Source organism: Dromaius novaehollandiae, chromosome 14 (assembly GCF_036370855.1).
Source record: "Dromaius novaehollandiae isolate bDroNov1 chromosome 14, bDroNov1.hap1, whole genome shotgun sequence".
Taxonomy (NCBI): Eukaryota; Metazoa; Chordata; class Aves; order Casuariiformes; family Dromaiidae; genus Dromaius; species Dromaius novaehollandiae.
The window spans coordinates 8,404,870-8,428,855 of NC_088111.1; the positions used below are offsets into that span (position 1 = coordinate 8,404,870).

The 23,986-nt window shown below is 37.2% G+C and overlaps 1 protein-coding gene across 1 annotated transcript in view; it reads right to left on the reverse strand.

The window, feature by feature from the left end:
- LMTK2 (lemur tyrosine kinase 2) overlaps positions 1–23,986 on the reverse strand; it is a 45,313-nt gene that overhangs the window by 13,084 nt on the left and 8,243 nt on the right. Inside the window, exons 2-9 of the mRNA XM_026116115.2 lie at positions 17,572–17,696; positions 16,416–16,560; positions 14,545–14,618; positions 13,910–14,028; positions 12,397–12,484; positions 4,912–5,045; positions 1,264–1,348; positions 484–605 (exon numbers count right to left, since the gene is read on the reverse strand). Coding sequence (XP_025971900.2) covers positions 484–605; positions 1,264–1,348; positions 4,912–5,045; positions 12,397–12,484; positions 13,910–14,028; positions 14,545–14,618; positions 16,416–16,560; positions 17,572–17,696 — 892 coding nt within the window. The remainder of the gene's footprint in view (positions 1–483; positions 606–1,263; positions 1,349–4,911; positions 5,046–12,396; positions 12,485–13,909; positions 14,029–14,544; positions 14,619–16,415; positions 16,561–17,571; positions 17,697–23,986) is intronic.

The following is a 23,986-nucleotide window of genomic DNA, read 5'->3' on the forward strand; positions in this document are numbered from 1 at the left end:
AGACAAATAGTTAACTGCAGCCCTCAAAAATACTACAACATGAAATTAAGATGCTACTGTTCTACCACTGTAACTTAATGGGGTCCTAGTGGGATCAACTTCAACTTTTTTTTTTGCACATCATCCACAGCTAGTATATTAATTCAAAAATCATTTACCATTTCTTTCCTTTATAAACACTTGAAAGCATTTGGCAAATACACAGCAATTTTTTTTTAATTAGTATAATCACCTATTCTTCTGCTAAACATTTTTCCTCAATGTAATTATCTCTCAAGATTCCTAAGCATCTTTCCAAGGCAGATTGTTTCAGATTTCTTTAAGAGATTAACCTACTACACTACTGCTAAAATAAAAAGCAGTGTATTCAAGTTATAATTGAACATACTCAATTTATAATTAAATATTTACTGTTTTTAGTATAACATTTAAAAATGTATTCCCAGATCTTTTGCTCAAGTTATTTTAGAACCTACTACATACCATATGTTACTGTACTTGTTTTGCTCTGCTGATAACAGCCTATCTTGAAAACTTGTTACTAATTCAGGTGCAGTCCATCGGAGAGGGACAAGTTTCTTCTCATCTGTTTCAATATAATCTTCCTATATTATTGACAAAAGAAAACCAGAAAAAGACTGAACAAACATTGCATCAACTTCCAGAAGTTGGCAGCCTCTTTCCCTTCACTGTTTCTTCCCCAAAATTAATCATTATGTGATCCGTGTGCCCCTTAAAAAAATTAATCCTATTTTTCCCAAGGGGCAGACATTAATACTACATATGAAAGGCGTATCACTGTTCAGTACATACTAGAAAAACTGAACGCCAACTTCTTATTTAAGGTTTGGCACTTGAACTCATTTTTGTGTGTCTGAATTTTGCACTTTCTTGAGGTATTTACACAGGTTAAAAATTTTCATTAATTTTTTATTAAATTTTTCCTTTAAAAAATCATTGAAAGTAATTTCTGCATAATGCTTGCCATTATTATTTTAGGAATACTGAAAATATGATGTATAAACATAAATTTAACCAGAAGCTTCCTTCTATAAGGATAAAATCCACTCATTTCCAGAAAGATCATATATTCTATTACACAAGCTTGCTACAGTTATTTTTCAGTCATGCTTTAAAAATCCTGCATTCCGATAAAAGATGATCTAGTATCAGTTCATAACCTTATTGTATTTTTGTTGCAATTTTATGTCCAAAATCCTTAAAAAAAAAAAAAAAAAGCAGTACATGACTAAATTAACCTACCTTGTATCTACTAAATCCTATACCATAATCTCCTACTTTGACATTTAAATCAGATGTAAGAAAGCAATTCCGTAAGGCCAAGTCACTGAAAAAGAAAATAATATATAGTGAGACCAAACCAAGAAGAAATCTTCAATCCATACTAAGACAATTGGGTTAACATGTTAGTGAAGTTTTTTAGAACAAAGCTAGAGCACAGCTTAAAGTATCAGCTGAAAAGCCAACAAAATGCTAACAAAACAAGAAAAATTATGCATATTTATAGGTTATAGTAGCAAATAGCAGGCCATAACTGGAGCAGATCAGTAATGTGAAACTGGTGCTATGAATTCAACATCTATACTATATGCATTTCTGAGAGGTTTAGTCAGATGAGCTCTAGTCTGGTACCATAGACCGAATGCCTACTGGCTGCAGCAGCTGAGATGTGCTCCTGGAGCTACCTCATTCTTTTCAGATGAAACTAAACTAGCTCATGCAGACTAAAAGACCAGCTCATAATGCAAACCCAGGCACAGTAACTAGGTCAGTTGGGAGATTCATTTCAGAAGTACAATTTTGATCCAGACTAAATGTTAAGATAGTTCTTTTTACTGCTTATGTTTTCATTAAGTTTTAAAACCTACCTCAGCTTACATTAGATCCCGTCTCTCACCAGAATGCTGCACACAGAGCACTCTTTAAATACACTTATCACTACTAGAAAAAAGGAATGGTGATCTAAGGGTCTCTCTTTACAGTAGACTTATTTGAGAAGGTTTGCTTTGTGGTCACGGGGTTATGTTTGCCCATAGCCCTCCCCCATTTTCAAAACTGAATCAATTTAGAGCCACATAGTTGAGTGAAATCTGTATTCTGGAATCAAAATACAACTGAGTAATCCTAAATCTAGTGAAAAGACGACTTACAAAAGTTTTACACAAAAAACTCATATAATACTAGAAAGTGACTTCAAATCAGTCAATTACATTAGTGTGATTAAACAATTGTACACTAAGACAAAAGAATCATTTTCAAAGCCTGCTACACCTCCTTGCTGTCCATTGTAAAGGAGTTCAAAACACAGTCACTTCCCTTCTCTGCAATTGCCAAGTATGCTCACAAGCATGCTACCTACACAAAGACTTACATGCTATAGTGTCATTCTACTCAAAATCCTGTAATATCAATCTCCTTCGTTCACACACTACAGCGATGTAGGCCCCTCTTATCTAAAAGGTGTCATTGTCATAAGCAAGAACTATCAATAATTCATATCAGGTTCAAATACTTATCAATTTACAATATGATACCAAACAATTAACAGTGTCTGACACCTCCAGTTGAGTTCCTCTAAATATGAAACTGCATATTGCATTTGAACTAGAAGGACACCTTTAGTCTTTGAAAAAGGCCATCAGAAAAGTAATACAGTTCATAAAAATTCCTCTAACAAAAAGCTCTGACTAGTTTGTTTCCAGTTCCTACCATAAACCAGACCACGATACTCATAGCCAGCAGTGCAGCTGTAGCAGCAAGAAGCCAAGGGGCAAACTCAGAAAGCTACACAAGTTTAACAAAGCTACAGGCTTCACGAGAACTGTAGCTGCGGCTGCACAGAGCTCTGCAGACTGTCTGCTCGAGTATGTAGTTTCTCAGCCAGACAGGAAGGTACCAGACAGTTGAGAGCCCTGCAAGCCCTCTACCACTACCTCTGTGTGGCTGAAAACAAGTCACTGAAGTAGAAAATCTAAAAACTATGTAATTTCTCTGCTTCAAAGAAAGAGGGAAACATTTTCCCTTCCAAAGAGAACTTCAGTTCTTCACTGAACTTCATAGATCAGAAACGGATTTGCAACCTTTTCAAGTATGCCCCAGAATTTTCCATCTTGTTTTATACTATTTAAAGAAATATCCTGGGGGAGAATATAAATACAACTTTAGCTGCTTGAATTTACCGCTAACAACAAAATCACTAATGCTGGAGCTTTACCACTTGCTCTGATGGCATCAGGATAGTGTTGCTGGAAATAAACATTTACACTGATAATCTTAGGGATCTACAGATAATTATTTATCAAGTTTAGCTGTATTCCACTGAAAACGTACTGTTAAATATAATACCTACAAAGCCATGCTGCTGCAGTACAAGAAACGAGTGATCACTCAGCTTGACAGTTAAGGCTGGTACAAACTTCAAGTCATTCAAAATTGTTAAACAGGTTAAAAGAAAAGCTCTGCTCATCAGGCACCAGCTGAGTGGTGCCTCAGAGGTCTGGGATTTTCTCATTCTGTTTTACACTTGCACTTTTTCAGATTTAAGTTTAATAGGTCAGCTTCTCTCTAAAAACAAGATCTCTGCTTTCTTTGTCTGCAAGGTAAGATATGCATTGATGAGCTCTAAAACAAGTTCCTAAAATTGCTGGAAGAAATAATTCAAGTGCTGCTTCGACAGCAAAGAACAGACTGAGCCAACACAACAAAAAACCCTAAAGGAAACTATCTCGTGAGGCCAACAATTTGATCAAGCTAAGCCACATTTACGGGGTAAGTACTGTTTAGTCTTTTAGTCATGACATGTCTAAGGTTGATGGCTTCTAGTTCATTAACACCTTTTCATTTCATTTTCATTCACCCCCTCCCAAAGACCCCCACATTTGACATAATTTGAGCAATTAGTTTCATGCATACATTTTTTCTGACATTTTAATATTACTGCCATTCTCTTTCAGTATCTACTGCACTAACTCTAATTAAAGAAATCCAGCATTTTTTTCTGATTAAAAGGAATTTTTCCCCCATTACAATTTCTTCTAAATTGAAGATTAAGAGAAGGTTAAATATAAACAATATTTAGTGAGAGAGCATCTGCTTCAGTCAGCAGATGTTTACTCTAAAGTCAGCTTCTTCCTTAGTGCATTAAAAAAGCAGCAATTTTGTGGTTTTTTCAATTTTTAGTTATAAAGGAGACAGATCACTAAGAGTTCTAAACTGGTAAGAATTATAAAACACACAGCAGGTAAGATTTTAACATTTTTTAAATGAAATAACTATATTAATATAGCTGTTTACCTTTATTTCTGTTTTCCTATTATATTCAAATGGCAAAGAAATTTTAAACAGCAGTTGAGGACCTGAGGCTTGAGGGTGAGGTTTCTAAGTATGAAGACGAGCACCTTTAAGATACCTGTAACTATTACTCATGAGCCTTTTGCAAAAGGTTTATGACAATGTTCTGAAATTTCTTGCTCAGTATATCAGCCTGAGCAGTCACTGGTCCTTAAAATCAACGAGCTGAAATCTTGCAAGATACAACATTGGTATTTTTTGAAAGACTGTCATTACAAGAACACACAAAAATCTCCCCACAAATTTAAATGATCCAAAAATGTGTTGTACAACCACGTCATCTGGACTGGCTAAGCTGCAGGTCATGCTTTATGGGCTGAAAACCTAAGAAGTGATCAACTTTTAAACAGGGGAGAGCTGTAGGGCCATACCACCCCAGTTAAGTTAGCATCTCAATAAGCATCATGACTTAGGTTATGTAAAATTAGACAAAAGCTTGTGTTAAAACATTGTCTTTAATACACACTGATTTTAGTGAAAAGAATCTAAATGAATTTTAGAGTGCACCATAACAAAAAAAAAGTTATCTGGAAAGCATACCTATGCACAAAGTTATGTTTATGCATTACAGCAAGTCCAGCAGCAATCTCGCACGCCATTCTCTGTAGCAGCATTATTTGTGAATCTCCTTTAATATGTTCCTGCTCATTGCAGATATAGGTTTTTAGGTCACCCTGTAAAAGAAGTGGAAAATATGAGTCTTGTATGTTGGTTGAATTAAGAAAAAAAATGTATATTTAATGAAGAACCAACCAACCACATTATTTGCTTATCAGTCAACAAGGTTAGTAATAGTTATAAATAGACTGAAGCTTAATAAAGAATCTCATCAAGTTTCCAGTCTCCATAAGCATTCTTATGAAAGGCACCTAAGGCACATAGTAATGTCCTTTTAAGGGTATTTAATCAAATCACTTAGTAATTAACATTCCAGATCACACTTCCGCTTGTAAACACAGTTAGCAAACAATAATACTTTTCATTAAAAAACAGAGTTTGAGGAGCTTCTCTTTCTAAAGAGATCAGTTTAAAATGCTCCAAATCAGCAAAGCTGACTGTCTGGAATTTGCAAAGAGATGGAAGGGAGGGAGCACAGAAAACTGTTTCCAACATCCCCAGCTCAACAAACCTTTGATATAAAAAGCGTGTTAATACCCACCACTCTGGTCTAGGAATTCAGGCACCAGAGGACAGCAGCAAATCTACGGACCTAGGTAATGCTGAGTACCATCCACACAATTAATGAGCCCACAAGATTATGCCATAAATTACTAAAAAGAGAACAGCTTTGCAATAGATGGAAAAAAAATAGTATTGTCAAATGTATTCAGGAAAAGCGAGACTACAAAAAATAGATTAACAAAGGTAAGAGACCAAATTTCTCATACAACTGTTGTTCCTGCTTTCATAGCTGAACTTCTAACCTACCACTAATATCTTTGCATTATTTAAAATACCGTATTTCTGTAAGCCTCAGTTTAGCAAGTTACTTCAAAGATTTTTTGTTTTGTTTTGTTTTTAAAAGAGAATGAATTGTATTGAGACTGCACAACACTTCCCATTGCTGGTCACATAAACCACGGCCTGGGAAGGACACTGAAGGGAGGCCATGAGACTGACTAGACAAGAATGTAGTAAAATCAAGAGGCCAGAACTAACTGGGGGAAGACAGGAGCGTTTGCACTGGCTAAAGTATTCTCACCTTCATGACAGAACTCAAGATTACTAAGTTTTCTATTCCTCTGGTGCTCATGTGTATTATAGAGCTGTAACCGAAGCATCTCTTGCCTACTTAACGTGGTAAACTGAAGATGACAATTTACAATTCTCTTAATTCAAGTAGTAGATGTCTGTGTGGGGCATTTAAATGTTACAGTGCAACGGTAGCTCAGGTGACTACCTAGATATTCACAAACTTGAGTTATTGTGTTTAATAAAATAAGCCATATAACAGTTGCTTAACAAAAGCAGACACTACTCCTATATAGAACAATGGAATTAAAGTTGTTTTTTTTTAAAAAAAAACATGAATAGAGTCTATAGCACACACAAGTAACTATCCTATCGACATTTGCTTTATATATACCATTTATACTCTAGGTAGCTATACCACTTTGAGTATGCATTCATAACTTCTAACATCATTCAATATTTTAAAAGCCTTTCATTACATTCTCTTTGTCCTGCTTTAAGCTACTAATTAGGTAATATTTAAGTATTTGCATCCTACAGAATTACTTTTTTGAAGCATTTCCCTGAAGGTTCCTTGTGACTTATGATTACAGCTTTAATATGACATTGGCTTACAGGGTATATGCATATACACTATACACACACACACCCCCATCCCCTTCTGCCTTGCCAGAGCAGGTTTACTAGAGCAGGCAGCTCCAGAGACGTATATGAATTAAGCAGTGAGCAGAAGATGCACAGACTCCCAATTGTGTAGCCTAATGAATACAAGCAAGTACAGAGCATATTGCTCAACTGACTGTAGATGGCAGCAAGTTGCTGAAAAAGGTCAAACCATCCCCTGTGAAATTGCTGTCATTCATTAAAACAGCAACTGGTTATTTATGGTTCGGCCCAGCAGATTAAGCTCCTAGAATGCCCGAAATGCATCAAGGAATTACTTCTTAATTTTTAAATGCATTAGTAACAACAGTGCTATGCATCATCCCTTATTTAGTAAATAATTCACGTAAGCACATTTCTTACATGAAATACAATTTGTATTAAATCCCGCATCTTAAAACATATTAGTTCTACTCTGCCATTTTATTCTAATTAAGCCAACAATCGAGGTCAAAATTATTTTAAAAATGACAAAAAATCAAAAGGGGCATTAAAAAGGCTTTCTTTTTGGTATCGGTTTAAGAGCATTGCTTATGCCAAATTGGAGTGACAATTTGATATACTCGAGGGTTGGGCTGCCATCAGGAGGGACCTAGAAAGGCTAGAGAAATGGGCCAAAAGGAACCTTATGAAATTCAGCAAGGACAAAGCCTTGTACCTGGGAAGGAAAACCCCCTTGCAATAGTACAGGCTGGGCCCCGACTGGCTGTATCAACAGGAGCATAGCCAGTCGATCAAAGAACCTTCTGTTGGCACTTGTTGGACCACTTCTAGACACCACATCCAGGTTTTGTCTTCCTTGCACTGGGGAGCCAACAACTGCAGCGAGTCAGTGGAAGGCCACTGAGATGGTCAGGTTTGGAGCACCTCCCTGCGAGATGAGGCTGAGGGACCTGGGCTCGTTCCACCTGGCGCAAGAAAGGTTCAGGGGCACCAGAGAGCAGCCACCCAGGACCTACAAGGAGGTTTTCAAGACTGGCCTGGGCTCTTCACTGTGGTGCATGGTGGGAGGGGGAGGGAAGAGGCACAGGCTGGAACAAGAGAGGCTCAGACTGAGCATAGGGAAACCCCTTTTCCTCCCCATGAGGACACACAAGCAGCAGAGCAGGTTGTCCAGAGAGGCTGTGCTGTCTCCATCCTTGGAGGTTTTCAAGACCCAACTGGAGAAAGCCCTGAGCAGCCCGGCCTGACGTCAAGGTGACCCTGCTTGGAGCAGCAGGTTGGACTAGAGACCTCCAGAGCTGCCCTCCAGCCCGAGTTATCCTGTGACCCCTCCCCTGTCTATAAGCAGACAGTGGCAATACATCAATACTATTCCTAAATTATGAGCCAGAAAATGACCCTGTGTTGTACTAGGTTTAGCACAGTCAGTATCAAAGGGTGTATATATACATAGCTGAATAAAACAGTTCTGCAAAATTCTTTGCTTAGACACAAACATATATCATGCTTAATAAGCATGCTTGAGGGAGGTTCCACTTTCTCTCCAACTTCCTCTACTGCAGCCACTTCCTTCTCTCCTGGGATTCTGTGAACGATGACTAGCTCTTGCCTCCCCACCCTCCCATCCCTCTCGGTTCTCAGCAAGATCAGTTCAGCCCTCTTTGTAACCAAGGCTTTTAAACCAGATACACTTTTTCTCTGCAAGTCAAAGGCCTGAGGCATATTTATGTGCCATATTTTTCTTGATTGTGTAAAATGACTTTTAGTCCACTGAACACTTGCTACCAAGTTGGAAAGCTACCTGCCAGCTCACACAGTACCTTGTCCTTGCCTCTTTGGAAATTTTCAGGCAAATAAAAAACACTTTTCTTTCCCTCCATCCAATACTGCTTCACAGTGTAACTAACTGTGATCATTCCATATGCTTTCAGACATTTCAATGGCAGTATGACCCTCATACTATCAAAAAGTTGGCTAAGCATATGTTAGAGTTCAAGAAATATTAAACATTTGAGAACAAAAAGTCTTTGAATCCAAGAGACACAATTTCTGAAGCTGTCATAATGAATTGCCAAGTTTAACTTTTTTTTTAAACACACCATTGACATATCTAGTATTTACCTCTTGTATTGATACAGTTTAAGATTTTTAAACAGATTTTTTTTAATCTCTGGTTAAGAAGTTTTCATCACAGACTTTTTGATTTAAAAATAATGATTTCAAGTGGCAGTAATTGGAAAGAGCCTAAGCAAATCATAAACTAGCCACAGCTGGCAAGCACCTCCTAGCAAGAGCCACATCCCTAATATGAGCCACAGAGCACTTTAATCAAATACTGCCTTCTGCTGACCTCACCTGCTCAGGGAACTGCAAGACTTGAAGAATTTTCCTAAGAACAATTTGATAGGCAAATCAGCCTCACAACATACATGCTATTTCCACATTTGAATAGCTCTTACTCATAAATTGTCATTCCATTAAAAGATTTGCTGTGCTGACAAAGGGTTGGCTACACATGGCTGGGTAATATATTAAAGTTAACAAGCTAGCCACTACTATTTTTAACCTGGCACCATTCTACAGTGTTTAGCAGTGGACAGTTAACTATTCATAGCAGGCTACACCAACAGACTAAGCAAATTAATACAGCATTCTTTTAAGAACTTACTGAGCATTTCTTTTATAGTCACTACTTAAAGAATTGTAAGCAATTTTGAAAAACTGGTAAATGAAAATTAGGATTTGAATATTATAATCACTCATGTGCAACTGACCATCTTTGTAAAGCAAGGGACACAGAGAAACCTGGATTACATTATAAAATAGGCTAAAGGGTAGCAAATATTGTTAATGCACATACAACCAAGTAAGCCTGAATACCAGAAACAGCCAAGAAAACAAGTCAGCCCCCATGACATTCAATGTTGCTGCCGCAACAGTGGGCTCTGGTGTATCTGCAGTACAGTTTGCAGTGTCCCCGTTAAGACCTTTCAGGCCCAAGGAGCCCAAGAACTGATAATCCAACAGCACTGCTCAGCAGCTGAGAGAAGGTCAAGTGTCCCTGTAAAGGCTAACGGAAGAAATTGCAAAGGGGATGCTGTGATACGCCATGAATCTGGAGGAGTCTGACAAGAATGGCCACGACAACCTCTAGACTCTTTGCAGGAGAATAATCATGTTTTTCATTATTTAATACACCAAACTTGTGAAGTCTACACTGTGAAAGAGCCTGAAAAGAGCTCCAAAGACATGAGAACAACTTCTCAAACACAGCTGGGACCTTAGCCACCTTTTCACTAACCATCACATTCTTAATCACATAAGTACCAGAGATTACAATAAGTTTATTCTTTGTTGTACACAGGTATAAAATGCCAGACACGCTAGGTAAAGATTATCATAGCATTATGCTACTACTAACAAAACATCCTCCCATTTGAACAATACACAGTCACCCAGACACTAGAGCCTGTGGTCAGCCTCTTCAGCTGGGTGTGCGCCTACAGCTTCTGGTAAAGGACCGGACTGAAGCCATGTTTTGGAAGTGCCTCCATATTCCCAGCATTAGCCAATTCAGAGAACGGTACAGCAGAGCCTACCAGAACCTACCACCTTTCACCATTACCTACTCAAGTCCTGAAAAATCCACGCAGTAACTGCCACCCCAGCTGCAATGGTAAAAGCGGTTCCCGGGGTATCAATGTGCCTTTTAAAAAAAGGCATCTAGCCATACCTTCTATTCCAGATGCCACTGTCCAGCTTCATGCACATTTCTCCCTTCCTTCTTCACGTCTCTCCTCTCCCCTCACTCCAGTATTGCTACCTCCCACACTAGTTCCCAGGACTACAACAAAATTAGTGACAAACAGTGATACTGAGCTAACTTTTTCACTCACTTGTCTCTTAGTCTCCACATAAAACCACTGAAGTGAACACTGTTTTGTCTGCCTAGCCCCTGTACATTTGTGTGCACAGCAAACCAAAATACCACGATCTCTAGGAGATGCCCAGGTCTACCAAATAAGAACTCTTCAAGTAATCCAGACTTTCAGAATGAAATATTAGACAAGTCATGTTTAACTGTATCTTAGTATACTCTTATATAATATATAATTTTTCAAAAACGAGTTTTAGTTTATTTGCAGCAGAAATCAGCACAGTCATTTATTTCCCATGCGAATGAGACTGTCCAGCTACATTCAAATTTGTAAGAACTACCACTTTGGCTGTCAAGCTTACTGCCCCCAGTTACAGTGAAAATCTATTTTATCCCCTTAAGTAAAATCCTTTCCAGATTGCTTTGCAGGATCATGACAATTTTTGGCATTAATCATCAGGCATCCAACAAGGATATTAATTTTTTGTATGCTTAAAGTAGGGCAATCTTTAAAAGTTGCTCCATCTTCAAATTCTAAGTCAGATTAAATAACATGACTATTTAAAAATATGCCAGCAGTTGAATCTGATTAAACATTTAGATGTATATCTATTAGCATAAACTATATAAAATGCAGTTTTTTTCTACAGTCCTTCTGAAGAACCTCGAACTTGATAGCAGGTTTAAAATCAATATGAACTATTCCATTTATGCAAACTGAAAAATATCAAGAATGTTATCTGCTTAACCTTAGGCATGTATTTTCTAATTCTTACTCAAAACTGAACATTTCACTTTGATGAGTCACTTGAAAAGTTCAAGCCTTTCTTCCATACTGGGAGTGGGGAGGGAAGAATGATTCTATCAGCACTTCTTCTGCCTCATTAATTTACTGCAGCTAATAAATTTGAGCAAGAGCAGTAACGAAGAATACAGTTATTTAAGGACACACATTAACTGATATTTCTCAATAAAACTCAAAGTTCATGTTCATTCTTATTTAAATTGCTTGAGGCAATTAATGTAGCTAGAATGATATTCGTGCACTTGAGTTTAAGGGAAAATTCTGTAGTAATAAAGCTGATTAAAAAAGGATCATGTTGAATATTATAAATGCAAACTACTTCTGAAAGTCTTAAGCTCTAATAACATATATATGCACTTGAGTTAATTTCTCTCAAACTTTATCAATAAACTCTGCTTTAAATGCTGTCTAAACAAAAAAATTTTAAAGTGGCTATTCAGCTCATGTTTAGCCACCTGAAGTTGGGCTTTGTTTTTCTTTTAATACCATGTTATGCTGCAGTAAAGCAATTCTTTAAGACTTTCCAGACCATGGATCCATTGCCAGATCCAAACTTCAGTTCTTTAAAATCTGCTTGCATACATTCAGTAGAGACTTGATAGCTTCCAAGAGCTAAAGTCTCTGAAGACTCTGTGTATACTGGGCACAGTTCAGAGTTTCTGCATGTGCATATCCCCTCCCGCACAGACTAGGTGAATTTCAGCACATGCCCAGGAATGCAGGGGCTGAGCAAGGTTTTTGTGCAACTACCCTTCCCATCTTCAGTGGTTTTTGCAGCACTAACAGTAGAAAAGCAAGCATGAGAAAACCCTTCCCCGTGCCCTTAGCATTCCTCTTGGTGTTCACGAAGGCAGTTGCTTTATCCAAACAGGAGCACGGGGGGAAAGGAGGATAAGAAGGTAGCGGGGGTGGCAGCCGGGAGTTAGAAGAGGATGATGCTGAAAATCATCGTAAGAATGATTTCAGGAGCGAAGGGCAGCAAATACACTACCTACAATTCACACCAGGCAAAAACCAACTGCAGCCTTTTCTTAAGTGTACTTACCAAGTCACAGAACTCAAAAACTAGAAGATAAGGAATGGCTTCCACACACTGCCCAATACACTGGAGAATATTTGGATGCTGAAGAATGCTGCAAGGAAAAAATAAAGTTGGTTTAAGTCAGCAAGACTACAGTATACATTATTTGCAATATAATGCAACACATCTGAGATCTCTACTGGAAGTTTCAATACATATGGGGCAGGGCAGGCGGAAGGTGAAAGTGTCCAAAGCTACAAATTCCCTTTGCACCTTTACATCTCCTTTGTATTGCTCCAATCAGTAAGAGAGCAGCTGAAAAAAACTTCTCAGAACCATATAAGCCAGCACCACCACAGGAAGAGTCACACCCATCCTCCCACCTCCACTGTCCCTTATACTAAACACAAGTCTCCATGCACGCAGCTGGTTTGTGAACTACACTAAAGAACCAATCCAGATAAAAGTGAAACTTTTTAACCAGGTTAGTTTCCAGACAGAACAGTTGTTTTTTCTAAATCACTTCAAAAACCCTTATGCCAACACAGCAGGAAGCTTGAGACTGCTTCTCCTGACAACTGCCAATAATTCAAACCTAAATGTAAATGTAACTCGGACAATAGAAAGCACAGAGTGTAGGAAGCTCTGTTACCACGCACTCGTGCCATATTCAGGCAAGGTAAGCCACGCTTTGAGGTACACCTAGTGAATCAGTGTGCCTCTCTATACTCTACACCAGCCATCTACAGAAACCATGAATGTGTAGCAGCCAGCACTTCAGAGAACTCTCGCTATCGCCAAAACATGGGAAGAGGAATTACACTCCCCTTAATACACCAAATTCCTTTCTAGTATACAAAGAATAAAGTCCTAGAAGCTTGTACTACCAAGTGTCCTCCAACCATAATACAAGAGGAAGACGAGAACACCACACAATCCAACTTCATTGGTATTTCTGGTCAGACCAACACTTTATGGATTGTAGAGTACTACTGGACCCAAATTAATTCTAAATTCCACCTTTTTTTTTTTGCACAAGCCCCATTGCAAGTAACCTGAACACAATTAAGTTTTTAGCATCATGACGCATTTCATTTTTTTGAAAATGGAAACTTTAAAGAAATTAACAGGCATCAGGTGACAGAGTCTTGTCAGTTCTCGCACTTGTAATAGAACATACAAACATCAGGAATTAAGCCTCAGTTCTTGGAAACAAGTAATTAGACAAAAGGTCGATTTGCAATATCAAGAGCTTTTGTTCTGAAAAGCTGTGGGAAAAAAACTAATAAATCAAACCAAGTGTATTTTAGTCACAAATAAAGACTCCCAAATACATTTAAGTGAAGAGCTTGTTTTCCTTTTTAAGCAAACTCAACTTCTGCTCACTTTAAGTAGTGAAATACAGTTAATCCAAATACAATCATTTAAAATACAAGCGAGTGGAAGCAGAAACAAGCCCTGAACAAAACAGATTTTCATAACTCATACACAGTAGTATGAAGCTTTCAAGTTAGGCAAACCATGGAATATTACTTACTAATATGGTTCTCCGTTTCTTAAAAACTGTTCTTGCTCCTTGAGACCTGCGCTTGCCTTCAACTCCTTCACTATTACCCTTGCTACACTAGTACCTGTGTAGATCTCTCCAAGCAGAACCTGAAAAATGAGAACCATTTTGTCTTTAATCAGAGAGGAAAATATGTGTTACTTTACAAAGAAAAACAAGAGTTCCTATATACATGCTGTAAGAAAGATTTTCTGTCTCTTTTGCCAATGCATGTAAAGCTTTGATAATTAAGCACCCATACTTTAGCAAGTCTTGACAACTCTGATCTCCTTATCAATTTTCAAAAAACATGTTTTTTAGTGAAGGCCATTTATTTACTTTTAATATTTTTCCTGAGAAAGAACTGGTAATAACAGCAATGTATTAATTCAGTCCACAGAACTGAAATGTCAAGCTATTAAGTAACTCTGCTAAGAAACTTCAAGTAAATTTAAAAAGCACTAATCACAGCTAAAAAGTGCACGCAACACAACATTTAATTTCAACTACAGTTGTTCTGATGCTATTACTTTTTTGAAATAGTATCATTTAAAGAAAATACAGTAGTCTACTTAGACAGACTAAGTAGTACTGCAGTACTACAGCATTAAAGGAGAACATCTCACCTTTCCAAACCAGCCATTTCCAATCTCTTGGATATAGTTTAGACTCTGCCGTGAAACTTGAGACTTTGATCCCTCTGTCAAACACAACAACAACAAAAAAGAAAAAACACAAACCACTCAGATGGACAAAGTTGTCTATACAACTGTTGAACAAATAAAGCAAGCTCCTACAACACTTGTCCCAAATCACATGCACACATTCAGGCTAAACAACACAAGACAGTCAGACATGCATACAGTATTAAGGTAACGCTGACAAAAATGCTCAGGAAAGTAAAACATTTCTCAGCTTCTAAACAATCTGCTTAGAATATCCCCCTACAAAAAGGATACGCAGTGGTTCTGCATATGACATGTAAACATTTGAGGTTTTTTAATATGTTCAGTAAGAGAGCAAAAAGGATGCGTTCTAATTCCAATATAAAAGTATACTGTATACCATAGTTGGGTATAGTAAATAACCTGCTTACAAAAGTTTCCTACATAAATGAGAGAACAAACCCAACCCAGCACCCACTGCTTTTGCATTTTAACATTTATAATTACACAGAAGATTATCATTTTCAGAGAAAGGTTTCTACAGCTTTACTCTTCAGCCCAACTGCCCTACTTATAGCAACCCTCTAAAAGGAGGACATTTTCTGACTAAAAATATTTCACATAAAGAGTCCAGAGAGGCAAAGAACAGAAAACACTGCACAAGATCCTGGCAGAGGATAGGTAGTAGCAATGGTAGACTCTATACCATAGAGGAGGTTGAGCAGCATTTATCTCCCTACTGTCTAGTTCATTAAACAGACATGCACAAAGATTTTCCATCACCTTTTTAGTTAGCCCAGACTGAGAATCCTAGGCCACACTTTTATTACCACAAACTAGGTTTACATCAGGATTATTTTACCCAAACAACTGTACTAGAGTAATACACTGTCAACATGCTCCTAAGCATGGAGAAGGGTGTATCAGTAAAACTACGTTTTTACCAGTGTATCTTACTCAATTGCTTCCAAAGTAATTTATAGTGACAAAAGCATAGTTTTACCAATTATATCAACATAGAAGAGCTGACATGTGATACAGTTTTTCCACAAACAGGTATTTTTCTCACTCATTAAAACACTGGTGAGTTACTTTCTTTTTGTATTACAAGACACACCAACACATAAAACTTCTGAAATTTAACTAAAGCTTCTCTGAACATCTAATGACTATGTAATGCAAGTAATACATGTAAAGACTGTATGTGAAGTGATGTAATATACAAACAGCTACTTTATGCTAAACTATTGCTGTAATATTTAAGATGCTTCAGCTTCCTTTTACAGGAACTTTGCCTTTTCAAGAATACATTCCAAAAAACTTATCTTGCACAGGCAAAAGAAATCTAATGCCCTCTCATACCGGTATCACATTTACAACATGGAAAGTTTACAGTGACATTAAGAAAGTGATGCAGCCAAAACAGTAGCACAGCTGTCATAAGAGATTCACTCTTGCTTCCATTTAAGGCCAATGGCTAAAATCCAGTGACAACTTGGCCATGAAGACAAGTATTAAACAGCGTAAGTCACAAACATCCTAGAGTACTTCAAACCCTTTATGTATACACATGCATAAAGAAAGCAGTCTAGAGAAGCTTATACAAGCAAGTTTCATTCTCTGAAGCTACCTGATGTGGCACCTTGCCATCAGCTGGCAGATTTTTGAAGGACTACATTTTACCTTAAATCCTACAAAATGTATTTATCAGTTTAAGTAAATTGTAATTGGACTCACACATCAAAGAGTCAAGCATAATCAATTCTACTCCATTTCAGACAGTAAATTGCCTACTTTTAGTTTCTCATTAAAAAGAAAAAAGTCTATTTTACCTGAGAGAGATGGAAACTGGGAGGGCGTTGGTAAAGCAATATTGGGAACTGAAAGAGTAAACACTTCTGCTGGAGACTGAACAGAGGGAGTATCTTCTGCTGGAGGTGTAAAATCTATTTCATCATCAAAGTTATCTTCAAATTCCTGCAATAAAATTTTAGTAAACAAACTAATTTTTTCTTAACACCAATACATTTCTTTCTTAGCTTCATATCTGAATATATGAACTTGACTATATTAAAATAACCTGCTAGAGGTAAAACAGTACACCATAATCCATTATAAAATGAGAGCTCGATTTTTAAGGCAGATTTAAACCCAATAATTATTTTAAAAAAACTAATAAGATCAACAATTTTACTTTCTTTAATGAAATTTTTAAAGCACTTCATTTAAGTGAGCAATATGTTAAGGAGGTTCAATTTTTTCCATGGACAATGACAGGGTTTTTTTAAATATAGTTTTTTATTCATTATTTTTGATTTGCTATTGATTTAAACAGATTAAACAGATTATAGTACCAAGTATTATCTTTACCAAAAATACTTAGGGTCTTTTGGTGGGTTGTTTCATTTATTTTTTTGGCTCTAATGGCAATCTATGGCTTTGAATGAATAATCCTAATCTATTCATTCAATATATTCTCCAAGTAGAAGTGAGAGCAAAACTCGAAATTAGGGCTGCTGATAACTGAAGTTCCAAAAGCAACCATTCTCTGATGATAACAATTTGTCCTCAAGAGTTTTGCTACAGTGGATATGTACCTTCAGTATCCTTATTTAACAGGAATGCATTAAATCCTGTCAGCAATTTAAACAAAAAATTAAAAGAAAACATGGGAAAACATAGGAAGAAGGATCTTTAACTACAGTAAAATTGCATTAAGTGTATACTTCTACTACTGATCCCACTACATAGTACTGATTTTGAAAAGACAGATCCTTACTGCAGCCTGGACCAAGTACTGCAAATTACTGGCTGCAGCAACACTTCACAGTGTGCAGATACACAGTTATTGGCTATTTCAGAAGAGAAAGTGTACAGTGACATAGAAGTGTCAATAACCACAGACTATTAGTGCAAATAATCAGGTATTAAGGATGCCAGCACGCCAAGAATAGCATTTGTATGTACTTTGTAGCTTCAAATGCTTACCTTGAAATCTATCTCAGGATCTTTACAGCAGGAGACACAGTTCGCAAGCAGTATTACCAGTACTACTAGAGTACATATAGACAGAACCACAAAAGATGAGGAAACTTCAACTGTAGCTCCTTCTTCTACAAATTAAGACATACATAGCATTAAATATATTGGAGCATTTTTTAAAAAATTTCTTCAAAATATGTATTTTACCAATCTGTATTTATTTCAAAACTGGAGTTTGAAAGTTTAACTTTACAGATACAATCAAAAATAAAAGAGAACTGAACAGAAAGCACATATTGGCAAAACATTTCTATGCTCTTCCACCTGCCTGCATAGTTCTGGACTTATTTGATTCAAATGAAGTGGTCACAGCCACCACAATTAAGCAATGAGCAAAGACAGTCCCAAGACTCACAATTCTGGTTTTAGTTGACAAATTTTTATAGGTATCTAAACAATGCATATTAAAAGTTTGGGTTTTTGAAGACATTTCCCATGAGCTAAAACACCTGTCCAAAGAAAAAGGCAACTAGAAGAAATCCTCCCTTATACTGTGTATAAATTTACTATAATCTGCTATGAGGTTGTCCTGTCTCTGAATAAATGCATTAATGAAAGACTGCCAAACACACAAGTTGCTTATGACAAGTGAAACGCATCTAATCAACCCCTCCACACACACGCACACCAGTCTCCATCTCTTGTGACTCCTTAGGTGATTTGTCTCCATTTCAAGAGTTCGAAATGATCCCTGACCATTTTGTAAACATAATTCCAAACCAGCTTCGCAAATTTGTATATATAAAAAAGTCTTTTGTACATTGTCTATAAATGAGTCAGGTTATCATTACTCGCACAGGACCAAAAACTCATACAGCATTTTATCAAAACCTTAAGTCACTGCCAGGAAAACGAAACTTGTTTTTAATCCTTGTTTTGATCTTAAGTTGAGAACAAACGTATATTTGTATAGTCCCCTAGGAGACCACAGGGCACATCTCGAGGGGTGGAGGGGAATTGGTTTGTTTGCTTGTTTGTTTATAACAGCTACAGCCACAGGGCTGGAAGAGTAGTCGGACTGTATCTGATTATGGAGCATTTAGGTACTGCAGCAGTGTTAAAGAAGCAATTCAATGACAGGCGGCTTGGACTGCCTGGAGTTTTAGGTAGGCAAGTGTCTAAGTACCAACGGGTACGTCCAAGTATCAGTGCCAGATATAAGGAGATAAAACACAATATAAATAGAGCCTCATTAGAAACAGTTTTTTAATCAGTTGATCACTAGTTAGAGGAAGGACATAAGTTGCCTAGCTAGCTCTCCAAACCTGCAGAACACACCAGGAACAGGCACGAAGGGATCCGTATGAATAGCCACCGCTTCTCCCTGTGTTCTACAGAATATTTACATAACCTAATAACACGTGAAGAGTAAATCGACACAATCAAAATACTGCAAAGAAGTGTGAGCTTTTACTTTGAGAAGATTAAATGTTTTCTGTACAACAAATTACAGATTACCCATACAACAGTAAAGCAGCTAATCCAAAAATGCAAGGTTTTCAAACAAGCAATCCTGTTTTTAGTTTCTATAATAGCACTGGCATCATAACCTCACTAAAGAGCATGCATACTGCATTTAGAAATATTATGTGTTGTTTGAACACAGTCCAAACACGACGTGAGGCTACACAGCACCTTTTAGTCACAATTCTGCAGAAAGAATCTCTTAAGAGGTCCTAATCTCTTAAGAATCTCTTAAGAACGATTTATATCCATTTAAATCAAGTCTTCTACATAATGCCAGTATATTTTTCATTTGTAAGCATCAGAACAAAAAAGGAAAGGTAACAGCTGACAAGAGTCCAAATTACCTATTCCATTAAATACTTATATTTGTGGTTTAAGTCATTAGATAGCTAGATTACTGTAATAAAAAGACGCACTGGTAATACAGCTTTAAGAAAAAGTTAAAGAGATTTCCTCTGAACTTCTAATTGAAACCACATAGTAAAAGGCAGCTTTACTAGGGAAAAAAATGGATTTATATTATCAGGTATTACTAAGTAAAATTACTGTTTTAAAGATTTTTTTCCAAAACCATTCCACCTAATTTCCAAACAGCTTCACTTGAAATCAGAAGCCAACTCACCACTCGCCAAGTAGCAAAAGCATGCAGATTTTCCCTGACTAATAAACACCACCTGCAAACATCACCCCAATTGCAATATATATTATATATAATTTGCAGTAGCAGACCAAAATTCCTGAACCCTACTCTTGCACCAGAGGCATTCATGAAAATTAGCCGAGCGAAATTAAGCCACTAGGCAGAATGAGCTCAGACACCAATAAAGTACCAGCACATCTTAAAAGACTGCTATTCAAAGACAAACTTCAGACCAGACCCTTAAGAGGGAGGTGTAACACACCTCAGCTATCAACTCTACAGAACACTAAAAAGAAATAATAATAAGACATATTTGGGGTTTATGGCACAGTATCACATCTCCCTTTCGCTGCCTACATAGCTGACGCGTAAGAAGCAAGCCTTGCACCCCTTCCCATGGTAGGTGAGCACTATCAACCACGACGAGCATCCTCCCTCTGCTCCAGACACCAGCTAACTCTTCCTCTAGATGGTCTTTTTGGTTAGCCTCTCGCACTCAGCCTGGAATAATTCTTCCCAGCTTGCCTTACAGCTGTCAAGTTTGCCACTTCTTTTCAAACCTGACAAAAGGCTTGTGCATTCAAAAACTATGTATAACTCTATTACCTGTTCCAGTTAAAGAAATTATTGCTACCTACAAAGTTATCCTCCTCCATGTCCTTTGACCATCACAGCTATAAAATCATGATTTTATGTATTTCCATACAGAAACACTACCATGCTCATATCAGCTTGGGATCCCAATTTTGATCCCCCTGAAGTGATCCACTAACAAGTTATCACAGCCCACCCAACTATGAGAATTCAAACCCTTGGTTTTCTTTTAATATTTTTGTTGTTTCCTCAGCTCACAGTGAGACATAACAAGCACCCATGATCATAAGCTACATTTATTGTGGAAGTTAGATACAGTGCATATGCAATCAGCTATTTCACCATGAAAAAATAATGCCAATATATTTTGGTTGTAATTCCTTCTGTAAACAAATCTGTACCTTATCAAGCCTAAAAGCTATGTGTTTTGTGCAAGCTGTATTCCTCTCCGTAATGTAACTGTCTCCTCTAAATGGTCTGAAATGAATACAGAAGAAAATTGCTGCTGTTCATTACCTAACCTTACAGATCTTCTGTAAATCCCAAGAAAAGAAAGAGCATGAAGTAACAGCAATTAATTGGAGAAGGTAATGAAATAAATAAAAAAAGGCAAGGACCACCTCTGAAGAGGCAGCTAAGCACTAACGGTTCATTAAGAGGAGGGAAGATATTTAAACTTCCAAAAGCACAAGGAAAATTTCACATACCAAGTTATAAAAAGATGTTTTAATGCAAGAAAAATGCCAATTATCACGGGAAGTTTCTGCAATACTTATGGAATAGCATTTTAGATAAAGTAGAACTTATTTGCATGAGTTAAGAATTATAGAATCTACTTCTATTCAGATAAACTTTGAAGTCTCTCATACAGTCATAAATAAGTGGTTTTTTAAATCTGTGCTTCTTTTGAAAATATGAGTACAGCATTAAACTTGAAATTATAAGAACTTCTAATTGGGCTTACATCTATAAGTGAAATTATTTTAATAGCTTGCATAAGCACATATTCAGTAATGCAAGTCACTGATGAAGCACTGGAACTGGTGTTTGACAAAGCGCTGAACAATCTGTTGCAGTACTAACCTCCTTTGCAATTTTCAACTATTTTCATCCAATGATTAATTCACAGGAACTTAGTAAAATGACTGAGAATTGAAAAGGTAGGAGATGTTTAATTCCTTCTTTTGTTTGTGAATTGTGGAAGCATGAAAGAACGACAGCTATTTATTTTAAGATCCCGAGAGATAAAGCAACCATAAAGAAATTAGTTCAATTAAACACAGGAGACCACTGTATATAGTTATGGCAGCAAATGACTGTTTTCTCTATTAAAAAACTGTTAAAATGTATTTTAAATTGAATTCATTTTTAACTTAAACCTAAATAAAAATTTAGGCAATAAATATCATTCTCGATTTCATAATGAACGTAGAAGTTAAGCATCTTAACATATTATATTCCAAAGGTACAGAATTCATTAAGTCCACTCAGCATTATCACCTCAGTTAAAAAAGCTCAGCACATTTAACATAACCATACTCAGCAACAAGCTACTACACCTTAAGATATATCCAGAAATCAGGCTCAGGTCCTCAGGAACCACAAAACAGACGCAGAAAAGTACTATATAAAGTGCTAACAATACAAGCACTAATACAAGGCTTCCTGCCTGTTAATATACACTATCTGGACTACTTTAGTCATTCAGCAGGAGGCAGAGGTATGGATTTTATCATTCCTATATTAAAATAAGAAGATTTGGTATGTTTGTGTTACTGTATGTGTTACTGCATGGTTAACACAACATAATGTTTTGCACAAAGTCTTACACTAGCAAGTGTCACATCTCAAAATGACATCTAGATGATCCTACATAATGGATAATGCAAGATAGGGACTTTTCTGAAAGCTTCACAGTGTTACATACTGATTCCATGCTGTTATTTACCTGCTTTTTAAAAGCACCCGGTATCATAAATAATTCAAAGCCTAGGTAGAAAATTAACAGCTATTGAGACAAATTCTTCAGCACCTCTGAAGATCATTACGTAAGTAAATTTCACACTTTAAATGTGAACACAGCAGACATCTGAAGTCAAATTCTGTACACAGGCAAGTGCATGAGCAGGCTCACGGAGAAAACAACGATGCTAAACCATGCTGGCATTCTCAGGACGAAGCGCAAACATGAGAACATGTGCTTCAACATGCATTAGCATATTTCAAGGGGTAGAAAAATGCTACTTTCATACAAAGTATTTTTCAAAGCAGTTTATATAGGTCAGGGTTCTGTTTATCTCCCAAAGTTTCTCTCAAGTCTATTTTCTTCATAAGACAGGTCACTTACTATCTACCACATTTAGCAACTATGCAAAAAAAGTTGGCTTTTCATCACAACAGTCTAGAGCTGGTTCCTTCCTCTAGCCAACCAGTTTCCAAGTGGCCCCACAATCCTCCCAAATTCCCGCTTATATCCCCCACCTGCGGCATCCTACGCTGCCAGGAGCTGCGCACACCAACCAGCCAAGCAGCACGCTCCCGCTCGCCAGCCCGCTGAGAGCGCCAGGAGAAACTGCCCGTCCCCTATCAGGCACAGTACGCTGCCCCTCTTTCCCCAGGGGTATCAAAACTCATGATACTTGCAGGAGCTTGAGCTCTGCCTCTCTCAAATTTGGTTCAATGTGATTAATCATGTTATTAAGAGTGGAAAAATGCAATTGTGCAGACCTCATTCTTCAGAGAATCAGGCTAAAAAAAGCATGACATTGCACCCAATTCTCAAGCTTGGGAAAAAAGAGCAGCTGTACACAGCAGACTCACCGCTAGGATAAAGGCAGTGCAAGGCCCGGATAAAGTAAGCACTCTTAGGGCACAGTGATCTTCAAGGGAGCATCTGATTTTAAGCTTTCAGCACAGTAGTTGCTATGCGACAACAGTCTCACTGCATAAGCAAGAGCCTCTTTTCTTTCAAGAGCAGCTATATAAATGGCAGTTCTGTACTAACAGCTATAGCTGTTTCCAGCACGAATGTAGCACGACAGCAGTCACTTAAAACTGAACACCCTCAAATTGTATGGTCACGGATGTTACTTCACATCACCAAGCCAGAACAGCCAAGCCTTTAAAATACTAACAAGTGACTAAATCTAACTTTGCTCACTATTTACTGCCATATTATCTGACCTTGTCACAAATTTGAACAGTTTACTTAACTGTGGTAGTAATAGTTACTAATGTAACTATATTCAAAATGTAGTACCACCCTAATTTATTGCATTTTTTGTAAATATGACTTTAAAAGCTACCCCTAATTTCCTGAATAATGTTGTCATTTTCTTCTACACTAGCAATTAAGTGGGAAAGCAGTCTTGAACCCTACCCAGTCCTTCACAAGTGAGTTTTAGATTATCTTTTCTTACAAAGGACTTTTCCTGCATTCATTTGCTCTACGAAATCTTCAAAGGTTTGCTAGCAAATACGCACAAAACTAATACAGATATACCTAAGCCTGTGAATTTGGAAGGCCTGCAGGTAACACGCAGAACCCTAAAACAAAAGCCCCTTTGAAACACTTTTAGACATATCTATTGCATAATGCCCGATTTGCACGATGAGTTAAAGCACAGCATGCAGTGGAAGCCCTGCATTTTCCCCCCAAAA